The sequence below is a fragment of the Lepisosteus oculatus genome, chromosome 5 (assembly GCF_040954835.1).
Source record: "Lepisosteus oculatus isolate fLepOcu1 chromosome 5, fLepOcu1.hap2, whole genome shotgun sequence".
NCBI lineage: Eukaryota > Metazoa > Chordata > Actinopteri > Semionotiformes > Lepisosteidae > Lepisosteus > Lepisosteus oculatus.
The window spans coordinates 33,658,928-33,681,287 of record NC_090700.1 but is presented as its reverse complement, the minus strand read 5'-3'; the positions used below and the strand labels follow the sequence as shown (position 1 = coordinate 33,681,287).

The 22,360-nt window shown below is 38.6% G+C and overlaps 1 protein-coding gene across 5 annotated transcripts; it reads left to right on the top strand.

The window, feature by feature from the left end:
• Window positions 1-165: 165 nt before the first annotated feature.
• Window positions 166-14,131, top strand: LOC102691669 (specifically androgen-regulated gene protein). Of its 5 annotated transcripts, XM_015342183.2 has the most exons (5): window positions 3,935-4,180; window positions 10,806-10,977; window positions 11,283-11,472; window positions 11,742-12,633; window positions 12,766-14,131. In XM_015342183.2, the coding sequence occupies exons 2-5, from the start codon at window positions 10,873-10,875 to the stop codon at window positions 13,241-13,243; spliced, it is 1,665 nt and encodes a 554-aa protein (XP_015197669.1). In that variant the 5' UTR covers window positions 3,935-4,180; window positions 10,806-10,872; the 3' UTR covers window positions 13,244-14,131. The 5 variants fall into 5 exon arrangements, with proteins under 5 accessions (XP_015197668.2, XP_015197669.1, XP_006628454.2 ...); XM_015342182.2 differs by lacking the exon at window positions 3,935-4,180 and adding an exon at window positions 166-1,745 and having other exon boundaries at window positions 11,742-14,131; XM_006628391.3 differs by having other exon boundaries at window positions 3,937-4,180; window positions 11,742-14,131.
• The last annotated feature ends 8,229 nt before the right edge of the window (window positions 14,132-22,360 follow it).

Genomic DNA, 22,360 nt, shown 5'->3' with positions numbered 1-22,360 from the left:
TATAATATGGGTTTGTTATGGCGGTGTGCTGTTCACAAGGGGATTTCCAAAACAAAAAAGTAATTGATTTTGGAATAATTGAAGGTACAGTCTTATAGAATTTTAATCATTATCACTTTAAAACACTTTTTCATTACTTTTAATATTAATGGGCACTACGCATCTTTAAATGCCCAAAAGTCTTTATAAATCCATAATTGCTGGTCATTTAACTATAAAAGCTCTGCCTCATCATGCGATCACACAGGACTTATAAATGGGTATGACCTAATCTTGAGTCATTGCGCATCTTGGTTTCTTTGTTAATGAAATGTATATATATAGGTTTTTTACGAGCACCATCTGTGCCTAGTTTAATAATGCTCAATACTGAACAACCCTGAAAATGACAGAAGCCTATTAGTGTCACAGAGAAGTCAGTGGCGTATGGAGAATATCCATGAAATTGAAATAAATGAATGCTTCTCAGGCATTTTCCACACGGAGATGTCACAGGCTGTTCAACCTAACCCCCCTAATAAATTGTTGTGCATTTAAGCATTAAGTAATGTAGATAGTTCACATATTCTGAAATGCTTACATCACACAATCTTCATAAAAATATTCTGAAATAGAATATGAGATTATGAGATAGATCTCATAATGGCCTTGTAGCTCTGATAAAGATGCCATTTACAGATATTGACTACAATGAATACAGAACTTCCTTTGTAAATTGACAGAACACTGACAAATGTACTGTACAAATTTGTTTCCACTTATAAAGTCTTGATTTAAATGATTTGCCAAGTTTTATTTTCTATGCAAGCCTATTAACACTACAGAGACAAAACAGGGTTCAGTACACTTCAGTTCCAATGTATACTATATGGTCTGATACTCGTCTTTCTACAAGATACAGTAAAATACTGTAGATACTGTACATACCGTGTGATGATCTGAGTGTGTGGATAGTTCCGTCTCTAAAGCTGGTCTATATTCAGTGGATAGGGCATATGTTACACCTCAGATTCTTCTGTACCACAGCACCACAGCACCACAGCACAGATCTATGGAAGCTAATAATGACCTGTGTAATGTATTCCAAAGATTTAAATGGGATTATGTCATTACCAATTTACTTGGATTAGACTAAAAGTTATTTTGACTAATCTTTTACCTTTATACAGGATTTGAAGAAGGTGTGGATGTTGAATAATTTTTGCTTTCATGTAGACGCACACAATGAGGAGTTGAAACACATTCTCTGGTTTAAAGTAAAGCCTTACGTGTGTTTGGAAAAGGACCTCTCTTCCCAAAACCTTCACCCTCTGAAACATAGGAGATTTGCCTGGTCTGCCCTTTTTTTCTTTGCTCTTGCTCATTGTGCTGATTGTGCAAAAGTTTTTGTCTTTGTACCAATATCCATGAAATTGAAATAAATGAAAAATTTGCAGTCATTCTCCACACAGAGATGTCACGGACTGCTCAGCCTAACCCTCCTAAAAAGTACTAGTGGCATCATCCTCGGTGGAGAAGTGTTCTCCATTTAGCCTGACCTGAAAGGATCAGTGGTATTCCAAGGGTGACTTGGATCTGGGCTGTGGTGTTAAACACAAAAACAAAATGGAATTATTTTAATTGCAAGGTTTTTCTTATTTTTTTTCCTCAGGAAATTCAATGTTGCAGTTCTGGATTGCTAAAAAGTCCGTTTGCAGGCCAGATATTGTCTTCTAACTTGTGTACAACAGACCAATCAATGTATGGTAGGTACCATGTATGATGGTTGATATATGAGAGTCTTGTCGTTACAGATCTCTACTTGTAGTGATTAATGGTAACATGACTGCTCTGCATTGATCAAGTCCTGCGGCCATACTTGCAGCCTTATTCTGATATAACAGCATTCCAGCAGGGCAACATAAATAGATGCAAGTAATAGGTTTATTCCTTGCTGAAAAGAGAATAAAGAAAACGCAATGTTTCAGCCGTGCAGTCTTCTTCACGCTCCACAGCAGAAACGTTGTGTTTTCTTTCTATTCTTTTCAGCAAGGAATAAACCTATTACTTGTTCCTTTGCAGCCTACGCATGCTGACGCAGCTACCCACCTGAACATAAATAGATGTTTGTGTCTTCTAAGTCGTTATCTATTCTTTAACTTTAAAGCGAAACTATGGAAAAACAAAGACGTGACCACACTGGACATTCTCTGACTAGTGTTATTTTAAATGTTATATTTAAATACCTATTTATGCATTATTAACTTCTGTAAGTGTTTGCTATGCTGGCTCTGAAATGCCTTGTTTGTAAATATGTACATAGAGTAACTTGTGATTTGTATGCTTTGTTGTGGGTAGTGTAGTTTGTCTTGTCATCATCATCAATATTTTTTTTTAACCAAGCATGACTAGATTATTACTCCTGTCACCAAAGCGGTGCCAAAGAATAAAGAATTCACGTGCCTCTAATTATATCAACTGGCCAGGTGTATTCTGAAGAAATCACTTACATGTTGGGGGTTATGAAGTCAAATCCTGATTTTCACCAGTTTCGTAACCCCCCATTTGCCAGTACATTTGGGTGGGAGCCAGGGCTTATCCTGGCAAGCAATGGGAACAAGGTGGGATACATCCTGGATGGAATGCCAGTCTATCGCAAGGCACACACTGACAAAGACAAGCACACACTTACACCAGGGGCAAGTTTCCCAGAAGCCAGTTAACCTACTAGTATGTTTATAGACTGTGGGACTAAATGAGAGAGCACCCATGGGAAACCCATGGAAGTTGGAAAACATACAAACTCCACACATATACACACCTGGAACTGAGCCTAAGGCCACAGTGCTTTGAGGTAGCAACGCTAACCACTGCACCATAACCCTATAATTGAATTACAATTTTTAATAAGAAGGACAATAACAACATAACACAAAGCCTCATGAGTAAGTGAATCGCAAGAGCAGTGCTTTCTCTCTATCACAGAGCAGACAAGAATACTACTTCTGCTTTTATTTTGCTACTTTACACCCAGTAAGATTATATACTACACTATATATATATACACTGTATAGACTACAGGGATAGGACATGATGCATTGCTCCCTTGTCAACGGTGTCTAAGTGTAGTGCCATAGGGCTGTAAAACAGCAAGCACAGACAGCCGTTTCTCGCCTTGAATTTCCGTCAAACTTGCACTGCATTGCACATCTCACCAAACCTTTAGTGTTATATACACGTGGTGTACGTTCTGAATCTCTCTGTTTTTGAGGAAGAATGTGTTCCAGGGAAGCCGTTGAAGTGCTTTATTGGTACTTTGATAAGACCAGTTTAGCAAGGTGTCGAATATTCCCGTATTGATCATATGCATCTACAGTTTCCTGTTGTTGACAGGGTATGGATTGCTGTAATATGTGAGAGGATACATGCAGTACAGTATCGTTACCTTGTTGCTGTGAGACACCTCCTTCTTTTATACAAAGCACTAGAATCGACGCCGTGGAACCTGTAACGATACGAAACTAATTCACCAGGGACTAATCTCATTTACAGTTATAGCACTGCAAGAACTATACCGCAGTGCCATCAGCTTCTTCGCCTGATAGTTAGTGCTGTCTCAATATTACGTCATGTGCTTGACCTTTTCTACAACAGTACAACAGTTTTCTACAACTGTACTATTACAATAACAACGTCAAACATCATAATCAAAAACAACAACAACAACAACAACAACAATAATAATAATAATAATAATAATAATAATAATTAATAATAATAATACTCGTAATTACAATAGTTGATTTAATCTGTTTATTTCTTATAATTGTAAATGCAAACTATAAATATATAAATATTCATTGTAAAGAGACACTTTGAACTTTCTCCCTAAGCAAATACATAAAACCAACAAAGACGCGAACACTAATTACGCGAAGTAATTGGATCGCTTTGGGCGTGTTGTCTAAGCGGGTTTCATTTTAAAGCCAGTTTGTCATTGGCTGCACCTGCGGGAATGGGCGGCCTCACCGTGTTCTGATTGGCGCCGGAGACTCGGGACAGGAGCAGACTGACTGAAGTCGGGAGATTATTGCCTCACCTGTGCAGTAATAGAGTCAGCGGCCAGAGGTTGCTTGCGAGGGCGCAACTTTGTGGAATACATAAATAGCTTTAAAGGGTCTTGATTATCCTTCGTATAAAGGTAAGTCGATTTTTGTCGTGTTCTTCATCAGGACCATAAACGATGTTCACGATGCAGCTGTGAAACGTATATGGACCTCATACAAAAGGAAATCAACTGCACATTTCTCTCTGTTGGGGTAGATAATATTGTTAGCATTTCATTTTCAGTGTGCGTACGTACTGTAGGTGTCTCGATGTATTTAAGACTTCGTGAAGACTGTGTCAAGTAAAACTTACAAACATTTTTGAAAAATTTATGTATTCGTCATTTTAAGCATCAATCTTAACGTGAACAATGCATTTTATTCTGCTGTACTAATTAAACACTTTATGTAATGTATCTCTGAAAGATATTCACTTTTGTAAACTGATCAGACTTTTATCAATCTTAACACTGCATTGAGCTCGATTAGCACACAGATCCATACTGGTGTTGCAAACAGTGATCAGTTTTTACGCTACTAGAATGTCAGTTGCGCATAAATATAAAAACACCTCACACAAAACCCACGCACCACACTCATAAATACAAAAATCTGAAGAAGGCTCCACAGGAGAAACGCTGTTTCCTTTCTTCTCTTTTCAGCACAGAATAAACCCTTACTTGTTTCTTAATATAAAAACTAATTGCGTGTTATAATATACTGTACGGTACGCTTCAGACATTTTTCTTCATGAATAATAACACGATTAGACAAATTCCGCAAACGGATGTGCTTGTCACGTTCGCTTTCTTGTAGGGTGGTCATTTATTTTCAAAACTGTAATTTGTAATTTTGTTAAAAAATGGCATCCCTAAAACTCAACATTTAATGATTGACTACACCCACCTTCTATGATGAGTCCAGTGGAAAGCCGGTTTCCCGTATTTTTTTCTTCTTGGTCCCATGCTGGGCAAATATTGGCTCAGGGCTATTAAGTACACACAAAGTTATGAAAGTCCTAACAGCATGCAGTACGTCGTGTGGTAGGAGTTTAATATCAAATACTAAACGTACTTTAGAGAATTAAAGCCTTTTTACATCACGGTAAAGAAAAACATACAGTAGTTTGTTCCTAGAGAGACTTACCACCATGTAGCCTGATCTGTGAAATCTCAGAAAATTAGCAAGGTTGGGCTTGGTCATTACTAGGATGGGAGACCTCCGAGAAAAAACAGTTTGCTGCTGTTAGTGGACCACTGGGTGGCACTTGTACTTCTGGACCATCCATTTTCTAACTGCTTCTTCCAATTCAGGGTTGTGGGGGAGCCGGAGTCTATCTCGGCAAGAAATGTGTACAGAGCTGGGTACACCCTGAATGAGACACCAGTCCATCACAGGGAAGACACACAGACACACACGCCAGGGCCAATTTTCCCAGAAGCCAATTAACCTACCAGTATATCTTTGGAATGTGGGAAGCCCAAGGAAACATGGGGAGAACATACAGAAAGCACCCCAGATTGGTAATTGAACTCAGGGCCCCAGCCACTATGCCACAAAGTCACCACACCTCTGGATCACAGTTTCCCAACCAGTGTGGTGATGGGGAACACTGCTGGAGGTGCAGTGCTACAGTAAATCAAAGAATACTTGGTGGTTGTGAATTCCTTGACAATAAGTAAGAGTGGGACTGTTTACCCCAGGGCCCTTGGTATACAGTATGTTGCTTGGGGCTAGCACAATCTGCTCTGTTTTTGTGTTTAACCCCATGTTAAAATGACTACAATCTTGACATTAGTAAAAAAAAAATGGCTTTATTTGCAAAGGGGAGTATTGACGTCATCGACAGCAGTCATGGACAGACTGTTGCTGTCTGTGGTTTTGCTGGTGGGTAAAACAAAGGACTATTATTTCTAATGAGAGCAGGTAGGAAGAACTGTAACCATTGTTTTCAGTATGGCAGAAAGTGTTAATTCTCTTTTATAGCTCACAAGGAAATAATGCAAAAATAATCAAACTTCCAAGTCCCGGACATTACATAAAGCACGTAAAAGCCGTTCTCTGGAATATTCACTGAAATTGTATCTCTAACTGCAATGCCATCACATGGCAGTCAGTGTGAAGCTGTCATTCATTATTCATGTGATAAAGCCTTAACAATGAAAGAGATAGAATTGTCAGCCAGCAGGACCCTTTTCAGTTTGTGCCTTGTTTAATGCCTTAATGGTGTACAAGAACCACCAACACTGTCTTCATCAGAGTGTTCATCTTAAAATTATTTCTTACTGCACATCCTCTTAAGCAGATTAACACATCTTATCAAAATAAGTTACTGAATCAAACAGCTACTGGAAAAAAAAACCCAGCTTTAAATCATTAATTTGGAGGATACGTAAAAAAGCTCTTGACATCTGACCCAGGACTGAACTTTCGCTTTTTCTCTGAACTCTTGGTATTATTTTTTATAACTAGTAATTTAGCAGATACTTTAACAGAATCCAAAGTTTGAATAATACATGAATAATTTATCACTAACTGTTACAGCAGAGCCACCAACACGACCTTGTTTTTTTGTTGTTTTTGAAAGTTCAGTTAATTCATGGTTAGGGTAACAGATTGTGAGTCAAGGGCGCTGCTTATTGAAAAGCTTCCATTAATATTGAAAGAGTTTAAAGTCTAGAAGTCTAGACAGTTTTACTTTGGTGGAGGCTTTGGGGGTACTTTCACTTTCTGTATACCACATGGATAGGTATCTGTACAAAGGAAATGTTGTATTTTTTACTTGTACCAGAAGAGCTGGGATTCTGAATGCCCTCACCTGCTCCAATTTCACTGAAACACGCCTTTGGCATGTACACACACAAGTTAGAGCTCTGGCCTGAAATCCATTGTGCTGTCATGGTTTAATTGCACAATGAGGTTTGCATGTGCAGTGATACATATCCGCATCTGATCTGCATAATCACTGCGAGTCCAATCCTTTCAAGTTAAAGTAGGAAGTGACCTGTGTTCAGTGTAGTTAAGCATTAATGATATTTGTCTGTCTCTGTATTTACACCCTTGGGCGTGGCAAAATGTACACCTGTTAGATTTTGTACTATTTTTTCTTTGTGGTGAATGATTAACTTTACTTTTCACCTGACCCAGTTGTCCCAAAAGTGACACTATGTATTAAATGTAATGCTCTGTGTGGTACAACAACTGGCTGTTGGTTGTGTGTTTCCTTAAATTGGTTGTTTGACAAAAAAAGGTATCTTGGTCCTGCTGATGTTCTGCTCAAGCCAGCCCAATACCAGGTGAGGCTGGAGTTAGTGGAGAAATTGTCATTCATATGAGGAACATGACGACAGTGCTCTTACATTCCTGTAATTAATTGGCACATAAAGAATGTAAGTGGTCCAACACATAACAACCCTGTGATAAAACTGGAAAAAAGCCGGCAAAGTGACGTTCTTCTGACAAAACCTCCGTGCACAGTGAAAGTATAGTTTTTATTTATAGTTCTGGTGATAGTGCACTCAAGAATTGGGAGTTGGTTTAGGTGAGTTCTTCAGCCATGAATACCTCAGTCACTGAATTCCACTAATTAACAGCTTAAAATGTACCTAATCAAACCATCACAACAAAGCATGACATTCATGGGATAGTCACTGACTCATTTTATGCATTTCTAAGCACAATTCTATTTATAGGATGTCAATGTGACAAATTTAAACTTGGCTTTTCCTGCCCATATTTTAAGGTGAAGTTACTGTACTACTGTTTCTTTGGCTAATTGATCACTCTGAAAATTAGAGCAAACAGCTGTTCAGTGCTGCTTAACTAATGAAAGAGAGTAAGCAAATTAAAAAGACAAAATTGCTAGCTGAATAAATTGTGGAAATAAGATATTTTATTATTGTATTATAACATAAAACTTGTATTATTTTGAGTGTTGAAACATTGCATTTTCTGATAACGTAGTTTCAATTTTGCTTTTCAACTCAACTGCTACTGTATGTGTCAAAAATGTGAAAGACCTCTGATACAAGTAATTATCTTTATATTTTTTTATCTGATTCTGAGAATATTACTCATACAAATACAGTTAATTAATAATCATATTGCATTTGGTGCTTTTCAGAGAAAATGTGGTCTTGGAGAAGCTTGGGATCTGTTAAAAGATTCTCAGTAGTTCACTACTCAAAACTGGGGGAATCCTTAAATGAGAATTTAAGGATTCCCTCATATGGAAATAACTTACATTAAATTACACTAAACATTAAACTTTAATGCTTAATTAAAATAATACAATTGATAGTGATAATTACAATGAAATCCAATTACAGTATGTGATTGGTTCTTTTTGCTTGCTTCTGTGCTGTTAGCATACATTAAATGCACTGTTTATCCTCTCTACGTTAATAATAAATTGTCCCTTTTCTCAGAAACGCTTCCAAATCAATCACACTTGCTAACTCCTCACTCAGGGTGGTTGGTGGCAGTGAAAGTGAACTGTGATCGCTGTTAGTTGTTTTTGATAAGACATGTATTAGCTGGCCCTTTAGGCAAGAGGTTCATTATGAATTATGTTCTCTAAAAATAAGTTTGCGTTATAAAAAAACAATGTTTGTGCACAGTAGCTTGTTGTTCAGTTGGTTCAGTTTCAAGCATTCGCAGCTTCTCACTCTTCACTGATGTTCTGCATTGCCTGTAATTGTCAGAAAATGTACATGGTGAGATTAGTGACAGTTGGATAAGGTTAGACAGAAAAGACATTACATGGTATCTCTAATTTCACTGCATTCAAATGGCCATTTTAAGAATGAAATACAGATTAAAATGATCTTTACAGAAACTTGAACAGTGAAACCATCATGCTCAAATTGTGTTTAATGAAACATTCATATTTATACCTTTTGTACACAGATCTGTTTAGTGATATATTTGGTGTTTATGCTGTACTACTGAGATTTAAAAACTAAAACTGTATTGTCCAGTGGCAGTAACACTTACCTGAGAAAACAATAGTAAAAAGTACAGAGTTTTGGAACACAGATTACTTACAGATTACTGTGGAATATGATTCCAGTTTATACTGTTTTCCACGATCCTGAATCAACACAGTTTATGTTTCTAATTGTTAAACAGCTAGAACGAGGTCAGGCTATCAGTGCTGTGCTGAATGCACTGCTGTTTCAGAGTACAGGGACAAACTCGTGTGATTGGGGTCACTGGACACAGACACTCACCTCAATATGTACTTGCATGTCAATGAACCAGTGATCTAACAAGACAAGACACAGCAGGGATATCAAACATTTCTGATCAATTCCATGTTTCTGTACTAGATTCATTATTAAACAAGAAAATATAGTTTTTACTATCATAGGTTTGAAGCAGCATAGTTGAATTCTCAAAGATATATAACTTAACTGAATATGTATAAAAGCTGTATTAATATTTGGAAGATTATATGTGGTTAATGTCTTTATCCAAAGTCATAATAGGAATCTACCTTGCATTACCTATGGTGCAATTTTGAAATCTTACGTGTATCTGAAGTGTAATAAGTTGAAGAAAATAAACAGACAAATTTCAAAAATCCACGAGCTGGCTTGTGTGTACATATACTGTAAAAATAATCTGTGGAATGTAATGGGAGCAGTTCAGTTTTATCAACAAAACGTGTAGAATAGAACGTTTCAAAGGTAAACTGTAAAATGTTTCAGAATTTGCGGTTTTAATAAAAACGAAGAAAAAAAACTTTGTAGATTGCATATTGCCCAGAGTTAATGGTGTTCCATATGTGTTAATGTTTGTCTTCACACTGCAGAATAGTGTGCAGTAATACATGTCATGTGACAGAGGATATAGTGAGCTAATTCCACTCACAGAAATAGACTTAGCTATGATACCTAGCACTTGGAGTAACCTGGAAGCCCATTCATTTGTAAGCTTGCGCATGTGCAGAACAACACGAGGGTTATATAAGAAGATTGGAAAGCCAAAGGGGATTATTTGGGTGGCAAGCATTCTTTATGTGTACTAGAAAATTGCCTTTCATTGCTGAACCGTTCTGAAGCTTTGGCTTCCTTTTTTTGCTTTGTATGCATATGACATTGTTTACAAAAATGCCTATAGTCTGAAGTTACACTAAAGAATGGAATATGGTGAAGAAGGGATCTCTTCAGGTTCTTTATGGTGTCTCTTGCAAAGAACTGAAGCCAGGGTTTGGAGCAGGATACGTGTGTCTCAAATTCCGTGTAAGTGCCAGTGGAAACTGAGACGTTGATTCAGTTTGCACGGAGCAGCAGGGGGTTTCAAACCCTCTTTAGCAGAGGTTGCCAGGTTGTCGTTTATCTACTCATCACTGTGTAATATGACTTGTGGGTCTTTGATATGGATAAAGGCGCGAAGTAAAAAGTTAGCTCATTTAGAAAGCTTTGGTTTGATTGTCTGGTTTGTGGTGAAAACCACAATTGTGCGTGGGAACTAGGTTGTTTGAGAGAAGAAAGCTGCCTTCTTGAATATTTTCTAAGCCTTACTTCCGAGTGCTCTATATATAGCTCGGCTCATCGCAGAGAAATTCTTGCTTCTGTGGTTTTAACTCTGAATGCACACTGGGTAAGTTTAAGGAGAGAACATACGTTTTAAAAAGTCATCACATGCACATATTGAGAATACAGTATCCTGTATTTACTAACTCGCCTCCTCTGGAACTTTTTCCTCTGAGTGTAGATTCGGAGACAGGCCTTTTGGTACCGGCTAGCCAATCAGCCGAGGACCCTGCTCATGCCTCTGTGCGATGCCTAGGAGTGAAGTGCACCCAGGAGGCATTGCCATGGAATCCATCGACAGCTTAGACAGTGCTGGGAGCTGTGACAGTGTAATGAGCGTCAACTCAGGCTATGTAAGTATTATTCTGCTCCATCTCTATTCAAAGTCCTTATTTGCAAACCCTTTCTCTTGTATCATAAGCAGGCACTGAATAATCAGTGTACAGTATATGGTGTATCTGAGTGTATGTTGCTGCTTGAAAAAAAGTTATGTCCACCTATAAAATATATTCATTCTATGATGTTTATTAAAGTAAGATTACTGTTAGGATCTTGCTATTTTTCTGTAGACCCAAGTTTTGACAGATCCTTCCTTGTTAGGAATCACACAGGAAAGGTATGAAGTTTCTGAAAGTTATTGCTGCCGTTTACCTTGCAGAGCGATGACAGCTTGGAGCACCTGTCAGCAGAGGAGCGGGCATGCCTGATGTTCCTAGAAGAGACCATTGAGTCTCTTGAGTTGGAAGAAGACAGCGGCTTGTCCAACGATGAGCCCGAAAGTCTACCTTCTCATGGGAACGTGGCTCCTAAATTTGGACATCTCTCCTCATCCAAGAGCAAGCCAGATGGTGAGTGCACCAATGTCAACTGGTTTAGCACCTTCAATAAACCACTGTAGCACCTATGAATAGGAATATGTAAGATTTTATGCAGTGGTATGGACTGGCAGTCTACAAAAAGCAGTGCTAATGGTATGACAAAGACACTGCAATGCTGAACAAGATGACTTGCTTCAAGATGCTGAAAAATAATTTGTGCACTCGATTCTTTTGTCTTATTAGTATGGTTGAGGAAACACATCTTTAAAAACAATTAAGCTCTTGCTTTTGTTTTTCAGATGTCCACAAGCCCCCTTACAATAATTCAATAACTGAGAGATACAGTAAAGATAACAAGCCTACCATGAACTACATGGTACCCACTCCACTGGTGCTGCCAAAGAATGGTTCTGCCACTCTGTCTAGTGCTGGGCGAGGCACAGAGAGCTCAGCAGTGTCAACAAACTCTGAGACCAGGCTGACTGAAACAACTGGGCATTCATTGGGATCACCAGATCCAGACCATTTGGACAAGAAGCCAAAAGAAGAAGATAAAAAGCCAAAAAACTTGGTATCAGACAACAAGACATTCCAGGGCCATTTCAGAAACAAGTCAGAGATCAGCTTTGAGGTCATCCCTCCACCTTCGGATTTTAGGGATGAGCTAGTTACTGTTGGAAATAAAAAGAAGCTTGAGAGTGATCAGACAACCAAAACTCTTTTGAGATCAGACCAACCTGTGGAGAACCCTGATGTGGCTCCATCAAGGCCCCTTTCTAGTGAGAGCCTGGATAAGTTGAGGCAGAAAGCATATTTGAAGAAAACTCCTCAGAATACTCCTGACCTCAAAGATAAGCCACAGTCGCTATCTGGGCTTCCTGTACCAGATGAAAAGATAACTGTAACCTCTGTGCACTCAGACTCGCGTCCTCATCCCACACACTTGCATGACCAGGCTGAAACAAAGATGGGTCCACCAACTGTTGCCCCAAAACCAAAGAAACTTCCTTCTAACATTGTTCTTAAGCAACATAAAGCTTCTCTCCCAAGCCAGGAATCTAACCTTCTAACAGGTAATGAACATTTCACCAGCTCTTCGTCTCCAGATAAAACAACTCTGGACCCACAAAAGGTGAGGATGGAAGCTTTGAAAAAGCTCGGACTGCTGAAAGATAATTTGAATGATTCTGGGTCGACAGTCAACCTTGCACAATCCCCCAAACTACGCAGATCCTGGGAGACCAAGTCTGCCAACCCGCCGAATCTGTCCAATGAGCCAAAAGCTCAGCCTGCTATGCCGGAAATCCAGGAGCCCAGGAGCAGGCCTCAGGTAGCCAGAGGATACCACCAGCGATCGGGAAGTGAACTTCCCCCTGTTGCCAACAGACCCTCACCTGCCAGGCCGGCTGAGGTGAAATCAGCCACCCTGGAGCGTTCGGGCATGGGACTGGGGAGCTACATGGCCAGCCAGCATGCAGACCCCAGCTACAACACGCGCAGTTTCAAAGCCAGCAACAAAGCTCCTGCTTCCCCAAACCAGCTCCGCAACTCCAGGCCTCGTCCTGCCTCACTTGGGACTGGAAAAGACTTTATAGAAGTTCAAGGAAACAGGACGCAGACAGGGAAAAGTACAGAGCCAACAGAGCACGAGACCCAGCGGCCACTCCCTCCTATCACACAGCAGCATACAGCCAACAAGCTGCCTCGTTCTCAGGGCATCAGTGTCCAGATCATGCCCAAAGCAAAGACCGAGGGGGACAGGAAAGAGGCACTGAGGAAGCTGGGTCTCCTTAAAGAATGATGAACCACAGTTTTTTCATTTAGGGCAATAGTAAAGACAGTGACTTAATGAGACACTACATTGAGTCTTTGCTGGCTCATACAGGAGAGACCAGTTTTGGAACTGGTTTTGAGTAAAATTAATCTATGTTTGTGGACAATAAACCTGTTTGAGATTACTGGAGATGTACAGTAAATTAGAAAGAGGACAGTACAATGCTTTCCACTTATTTATGAATTATGGCAGATTAAATGAAATATGAGCAATAGACATCAGATAACTTAAAGTTTAAATCATTTTAAAAATCCCATACAGTAATTTTAATAAGATTGCACAGAGCAAAGTCATGATTGTTATAATTAATTAAACTAAAAAAAACCACAAGGTTCACATTTATAAAGACCCCCTATTGTTAGGATTTTAGAAATCCTTCTGTGTCAGTGATTATGCTGAAGTCTTCATTGTGTCCAAAAGGCTCAAAGTCTTTTTTATAAGATTGTTTCAGTTGTCACAATGTCATCCTCAGGTGTTCTGAATGCCACATTCGCACAGTGGACTTTGAACGGTAGTGTTCAACAATTCGTATTTGATATCTCCAACTGTTGCCTTTGGATTCATAGTTGCCTCCCAAACCATGTGGTTTGCCACCAATCAGTTTATGGTGGCAAAATACTTTTATGTCCTCTTCCTGGCTGGTTTACACCAATAACCTTAGCTTTTTTTTTGGTTCCTTTTTTTTTAGTTCAATCAATTTTTTGACAGATAAGACTTTGTGAAATGCTATCACGATTACAGTGTAACTTTGAGACTTTTTAAAAAGACACATTTTCCAGCCCTAACTCATTCTGCTCTATGATCTGTTGTTCCTATTTCATTAAAGTATAAATAAATGTGGAGGGCACTACTGTATATGTATATATAAATTATATAAATGGTTATATGTGTGTATATAACAATGGTTATTAATTTTGGTTATTAGCAGGACCATAACACTGTCATACAGCCCACACTGAAGTGTAACTAATTTAATTTGCACCTTAAAACAGAATTACAGTGTCTGCTGTTGATATAATCTGATTTTAAACAGCTTTAAAACATTAACAAGAGGGCACTATTATATATTTTTTAAATAAAATGGGAACCTTTGGAAAAACCCTATCTTGTTGTCTTAACATTTCAGATTTGGTTTTATGGGGTAAAATCTTATGGTAAAAATAAGGACAAAATTTGTGTAGGTGGTGTTCATAGAATAGAATGCATTACTGTCACATGACAATAGTTGTTGGTCTGCTTTCAGTACAGCAAGAGAACACTAAAAAATATGACACATGATATTTAAAAATATATAAACAAACTGAAATGAAAAGCAAAGCAAATCACAATCATAATCACATGCGTATGTAAATGTTTACCTTACAGTTGGAAATCAGAATTGTAAAAGAGATGCTCATGGGAGGTTTAATAGCCGAGTTCAAAGTTCATAGGCAAGGGGAAAGAAGCCAAGGTTGAAGTGGAAAGTTCTTGAAAGGATCGTTTTAAAACATTTTCCCAAAGGGAGGAGCTGAGAAAGATTATGAGCTGGATGAGAAGAGTCAGAAATAATCTTGTAGGCTTGTGTAAAGGGATGAAATGGAAGGGAGATCACAGCCTATTATTTTTGAGGGTTTGGACATGTTTTCCTTTTGTATACCATACCTCTCCATATTCCCACACCAAATAGATAGAAGCTGTCAAATGCCTTGAATTACGACTGTGTAAAACTGTAAGAAAGCACATCTTCTGCTCTGCCTTTTTAACTATATGATCTGTGTTGCTGCTCCAAGATTGTCACATCCGTATGTTCCCAAGAATATGATGGAATTTGTGGTCATTATAGGATGGGTGGGGAGTTTTATGTTCTGGATATGCTAAATTCAATAATGATTTCCCTACTTTCTGATGAATTGATTTGAAGGTCATTATCAGAACACCAGGTTCTACCTGAGTCAATCACCCGTTGGCAAGGGGCCTCGTCATTATCGGAGATAAGACCAACAATAGTAGTGTCATCTGCATATTTGAAAATCTTAACCCGAGATGTGAAGTTGTTGATAAAAAAGGAGAGAGCCGCAGAGATGGCAAGATGTCCTGCTATTCACTTTGACAGTTTGTTGGTAACACATCAGTGTCCAAATGTCCAGAATCCAATGACAAATAATTTGTTTTTTTTCCAAATGCTGGAGTGTACAGTGCAGAGCCAGGTTTGGCTGGAGTGTTGATTGGTTGATTTTAATTAACTGAAAAACAGGTTCCTGGGGCAATTGGGTAGGATAAAATTTGGTTATGTATATTGAGATTCACCATGTATCACAGTCCTGTTTTCATTCTCCTTGTTATGACACAAACAGAAAGTATATTTAACACTAATCATAGGTGACACATCTTTATACAACTCTTTGTTGAGCACCATGAACAATGGTTTTGAAGACAAATCCACAGGATATTAAAAAAAAATTAGTAGACAAGGTCCTTGGATCAATAAACTACTACTGTAGCAACCAAATCAGAAAGGACAAATGTGCTCCTAACATTTCTTATGTTTGAATGTCTACAGTAGTCAGTGGCAATGCTGAGTTAAGTGTTCATTAAAGGGAAATCTGGTCATGCAGGAGGTTTCAAATATACAGAGGGACGGTATCTTTACAGAACCGTGAATAAGATGACGCATGTGCTGATGGGATGGGAAGCACCTTGTGAAAAGCCACACTTTGAGTGATTCAGTAGTGAAATGCTGATGCTACACTTACCACTTAACTCAGGCACCGCAGCCCTGGGCCCCTGCTTTGGAACAGTGTTCTCCATTTGGGAATGCGTTAATTCAGTTCAGCTTCAGTACAGCAAGGAAATACAGCTTCTTTCTTTACAGTTTTATTATTGTATGGAAGGTAAGGTCACTGTGATGAAATCATTCTTTGATGTAGGTACTGTATGCACACTCACTGTATAAAAAAAAAAGCATTATTTTGCTTTCCAGCTTATTGTGACAATATCCTAATAGAAAATAGTGTTGAATACAATGTGTATTACATTGTATTACATAATGTGTTGAGTACAAGCACAGTTCAACTTAAATCTAAATTTAAAATATGAATTCTATGTAATATATATTACAGGATATATACTGTAAATACACAACAATTTGCTTGTGAGCAGAATAGACTGCAGTAAAACAGTTTTTGTCTGAGCCACCAACACCTGCTACCATCTTCTACATCTGGGTCTGCAGTAACTCAGGTGAACAATGCTCTCTTTTAGTTTTCAGGTACTTTTCATCTACCATTGGAAGAAATATACTCTTTTGCAACAAAAATATAGGTGTTGTACTATTCCAGTATTTCTTATATGGAAGTTCACTATGATACCAAACACCAGACAAATTGGTCTCAATCCTTTCCTACGGTTACCAAATTGTGCAAATATTCTATTTAGTGCAGCCTGTAGTAGTACACAGTCGTGCACAGTTCAACAGAGCTGCACAATCTACTACTTGTTCAGACAGGAATCTGAAACTTGTGGCCATGTGACTTCATACGTAACCACTCTCCTGAAACAGGTTGTTGATCTGTTAAATGCTGGCTTTCCAAAGTAGAAATGTGAGGTGGGGGGTGGGGTTGTAACCGAAGGTCAAAAATATCTTCGTATTGCTTTGTATCAGCTATCGCTTGGAGAATCCTGCTGGAACATTCCGGATTTTACCTGAGGACTGTCTTTAAAGAAGCAAAACGTCTAAGAAATAACCCAAAAGTTTAAATCCTATAACAGGAGTTAGTCCACAGTTCACCAGTGAGTTCATTACAGGCCTAACGCTATCAATTGGAGGTAGACTACAACACCTGCAAATCAGTAGAGTTACAGTGCCTTGCGAAAGTATTCGGCCCCCTTGAACTTTTCAACCTTTTGCCACATTTCAGGCTTCAAACATAAAGATATAAATTTTTTATTTTATGTGAAGAATCACCAACAAGTGGGACACAATTGTGAAGTGGAACGAAATCTATTGGATTTTTGAAACTTTTTTAACTAATAAAAAAATGAAAAGTGGGGCGTGCAAAATTATTCGGCCCCTTTACTTTCAGTGCAGCAAACTCACTCCAGAAGTTCAGCGAGGATCTCTGAATGATCCAATGTTGTCCTAAATGACTGATGGTGATAAATAGAATCCACCTGTGTGTAATCAAGTCTCTGTATAAATGCACCTGCTCTGTGATAGTCTCAAGGTTCTGTTGAAAGCGCAGAGAGCATCATGAAGACCAAGGAACACACCAGGCAGGTCCGTAATACTGTTGTGGAGAAGTTTAAAGCCGGATTTGGATACAAAAAGATTTCCCAAGCTTCAAACATCCCAAGGAGCACTGTGCAAGCGATCATCTTGAAATGGAAGGAGTATCAGACCACTGCAAATCTACCAAGACCTGGCCGTCCCTCTAAACTTTCAGCTCAGACAAGGAGAAGACTGATCAGAGATGCAGCCAAGAGGCCCATGATCACTCTGGATGAACTGCAGAGAACTACAGCTGAGGTGGGAGAGTCTGTCCATAGGACAACAATCAGTCTTACACTGCACAAATCTGGCCTTTATGGAAGAGTGGCAAGAAGAAAGCCATTTCTCAAAGATATCCATAAAAAGTCTCGTCTAAAGTTTGCCACAAGCCACCTGGGAGACACCCCAAACATGTGGAAGAAGGTGCTCTGGTCAGATGAAACCAAAATCGAACTTTTTGGCCACAATGCAAAACGATATGTTTGGCGTAAAAGCAACACAGCTCATCACCCTCAACACACCATCCCCACTGTCAAACATGGTGGTGGCAGCATCATGGTTTGGGCCTGCTTTTCTTCAGCAGGGACAGGGAAGATGGTTAAAATTGAGGGGAAGATGGATGCAGCCAAATACAGGACCATTCTGGATGAAAACCTGTTGGAGTCTGCAAAAGACCTGAAACTGGGACGGAGATTTATCTTCCAACAAGACAATGATCCCAAACATACAGCAAAATCTACAAAGGAATGGTTCACAAATAAACGTATCCAGGTGTTTGAATGGCCAAGTCAAAGTCCAGACCTGAATCCAATCGAGAATCTGTGGAAAGAGCTGAAAACTGCTGTTCACAAACGCTCTCCATCCAACCTCACTGAGCTCGAGCTGTTTTGCAAGGAAGAATGGGCAAGTCTCTCGATGTGCAAAACTGATAGAGACATACCCCAAGCGACTTGCAGCTGTAATCGCAGCAAAAGGTGGCTCTACAAAGTATTAACGCAAGGGGGCCAAATAATTTTGCACGCCCCACTTTTCATTTTTTTATCAGTTAAAAAAGTTTCAAAAATCCAATAGATTTCGTTCCACTTCACAATTGTGTCCCACTTGTTGGTGATTCTTCACATAAAATAAAAAATTTATATCTTTATGTTTGAAGCCTGAAATGTGGCAAAAGGTTGAAAAGTTCAAGGGGGCCGAATACTTTCGCAAGGCACTGTATATATACATATATTTTAAAACTCATCTGCTATACAGTATGTCTTTAATTTCCCACAGAGAAACAATCCCATGTAAAAAAATCTGCACTATATAACAGAGTAATGTGATGACAGCATCTCTGCAACAATTTAGGATTGTGGTTTTCATCATGAATTTAACTGATTATAATTAGAATAATACATTTTCTTTATTGCTTATTATCAGAGTCTCTACTCAAAGTCCTTTAGCATTGATTGTAGCTCTTGACATTTAGAGATACCCCTCACTACCACACCAGCTCTAAATCAGGTAGAAAGACACAGTGTCCACTGATATAGGTGAAATGACTACTTAAGCCCTCTGACAAATACCAAACACCTGTAAAGTGCTGAAATTACCACATTTCTGCCTTTGGATAGACAGTATTGAAGCTGAGATTCCAGTATTACACTTATAAGTAAAATGTATATACTGTATATCTATAAATGTGTTATAGTTCAGTGCTTTTGGTGGCGTACCAAATCTTTTAATCTTTTAATATTAATATTCTCACAGTCTAGGAAATGCAATAGCTTTCCGTTGGGGAAATATCACTCATAGCAATAAAGCAAAATTTGAAAAACAAATTCTGCACACCAGAGAGAGTAACTTTGTCACCTGCTGTACTTCAATTCAACTTAAGATGTAGTTTATAGTTCAGGGTTCAGCAGTATTTGTGTTTTCCAACAGTGTCTAAAATGGAAAGTACATGGAAATTAGTGCTTTGTAAATTATTAACAAAAAAGTACATTCCACTGGGCTGTTAAGTAAAGGTCAACATTCAGCCCATGCACTTTACAGTAGAAATGGACCGGTTCCCTTGTAACTTCATGAAAGCGTGCACATATTACTGTAATCATTAATAAATTCCTTAAATGCAGCAATTCTGAATCACCTTAAAATTCTAGCACATGAAGGTGGAGACCTTGGTTTACGTTAGACAGGTTTGTATTCTGTTTTTTGAATTTATATGACTTTATGCAACCAATGTAGAGACTTACAGTAAGTGTAGGAGTGATATGCAACCAAAGTCTGGTGTGGGTTACTTGTCTAGCTGTAGAGTTTTGAACATATTGAAATTTGTTGAGAAGAGAGTTAGGGAGCCCATAGAGTAAAGAGTGGCAGAAATAAGCCTTGATGTAAACATTGGTGGTGGTGGAGGGGAGTCCCCATTACCTGTAAAGCGCTTTGAGTGGAGTGTCCAGAAAAGCGCTATATAAGTGTAAGCAATTATTATTATTATTATTATTATTATTATTATTATTATTATTATTATTATTATTATGTTATAAATGCATGAATCAGGTACTCGGCATCAGTGAAATTGCATCGAGAGAAATTCCCTAATGCAAGTGATAAAAAGATGACTTTTTTTTTTTAGCCAGCAGTGATATCACCCTGCAACTCACAAGTGGCAACCCACTGAAGCTAAGCAGGTGTGAGTCTGGTCAGTACCTGGATGGGAGACCTCCTGGGAAAAACTAAGGTTGCTGCTGGAAGAGGTGTTAGTGGGGCTAGCAGGGGGTGCTCACCCTGCGGTCCATGTGGGCCCTAATGCCCCAGAATAGTGATGGGGACACTATACCGTAAAAAGCCACCGCCCTTTGGCTGAGACGTAAAACCGAGGTTCTGATTTTCTGTGGTCATTAAAATTCCCAGGGCGTTTCTCGAAAAGAGTAGGGGTGTTACCCTGGCGTCCTGGCCAAATTTCCCATTGGCCTTTACCAGTTTAATCCTAATAATCCCCATCTATGAATTGGTGTCATCACTCTGTTCTCCCCACTGATAACTGGTGTGTGGTGAGCGTACTGGCGCACTATGGTTGCCTTTGTATCATCCAGGTGGGGCTACACATTGGTTGGGGAGTTCCCATTACCTGTACAGTGGTGTTTCCAGAAATGTGCTACAGTATACAAGTGTGAGGAATTATTAATTATTATTATTATGTATTAATCTTGGTTGGAAAAAGATGAGACGATCCAGTGTGACACCCAGATTCCTTGCTGACGTGTGAATGGGGAGACCATCAGCCACTACTGTGAAGCTCTCAAGCTTTTCCAGACTACATTTGCTACCCACTAGTGAAATTGGAAGAACAAGATGACGCATAACTTGCTCTTCCTCTTTCAGCAGACCGCAATTAATCAGATGAAACAAAAAACACTAGTCAAACCTGTTCAGTCTAACCTACAGTATACACATTAACAGTTGTACAGATAAGAGACAGATCTTATCTTTTCTTGCGTTGCAACATAAGCACTGTGTAATTTCTGTTTGAAATTAGTAAAAGATCATTTAACTTTTAACATTGAAGTCATGACTTACCTTAGAACAAATTAAATACTCAGCAAGGGCCACAGGAAAAAAAACAAAGCCACCATAAATCCTACAAAAATGCAAGATTTATATTACTCTTGAAAGAAATATTTGTATGTTATGTTCTAAAAAATTCTAATGACAACTACTACCAGACTAATACATAAATTAATTAATAGAATTGCTGATAATTTTTATTTTAAACAGCAATGCAGATATGACTTTTTTTCAGAAAATCTTCAATAATTTCTCATTTGAATTGATACATTTCAGAAATTTGTATTCACAAGTGCAGAGGCAGGATTGAACTTTTTACAGTTCAATGCCACTGGAGTCTGTCAACAGACATCAGAATTCCAAATACCAGAAATAGACCAGGAAGGTGATGTTTAGCAAACACAAGAGTTCAGCGTTACATTTCCCCTTCTATATTTATTTAAGATTGCTTAGGTGACAAGACGTGTTCCTTTACTCAAACTAGAAAAGAACACACAATGAAAAAGTCCAGGATCACTGTTAGCATAAGACCGATGTGCTTTTCAAAAACTTCCTAGAGTAGATAACACAGATCTCACCAAAGAGGTTGCTAGATGGTTTCACATTCTAGCCCCTTACAAAGTTCAGAATCCCAGTAATTTTATTTATCTATGAAATTATCGACAGGATTAAGGTGATATATGTCAGATTGCTTTGTTATGCCGATTTTTCATGTGACGTTTTTAAGGTCGACCACTGTATACACTTGAACAGCTTGTTCAAAATAGTTTGAGAAAAAAACGACTGCAATGTATTATTACTGTTCTAACAATAACCTCAATATCAATGTTGAAATGTAATGCAAGATGTAAGGCAGTAAGGTGGTTAGGACCTCATTGCTAACCTATATGAGAAGCCAAATAGTCAGCTGGCATGACAGAAACACACTGTCGAATAAGCAAAGAGAAACTAGCACAGAATGCCACCCAGCAGTGTGCGGCCAGCGGTATATCACAAGATTGCTTTATGAAATATTTGAAGATTCATGTTTAAATTTTTTTTTAAAGGGAATTTAGATCAAGAGCTGCGCACAGTTTCTGTTCTGCAGCCTACGAGGAAAAGAGAACAGGAAGGTAATATTCTTCCTTCATCGTGTCACAGCTCTCACGCATACCTTCCTCTACAGTTTATACTGTACAGTATTTCCATCCAAGATGATGTTAAGATTTTTTGTAGGCAAAACTGAAGTGCACTCATGGGGTGTTCAGGCTCATTGTGAATCTTTCATAGGTTTTTCACAGCTGAAATTATGG

Coding starts and splice junctions, on each gene's coding strand:
- LOC102691669 (XM_015342182.2), top strand. CDS start 10,873: ATGCCTAGGAGTGAAGTGCACCCAGGAGGCATTGCCATGGAATCCATC. Junction 10,978..11,282: donor TGAGCGTCAACTCAGGCTAT/GTAAGTATTATT, acceptor TTTACCTTGCAG/AGCGATGACAGCTTGGAGCA. Junction 11,473..11,741: donor ATCCAAGAGCAAGCCAGATG/GTGAGTGCACCA, acceptor TTTGTTTTTCAG/ATGTCCACAAGCCCCCTTAC.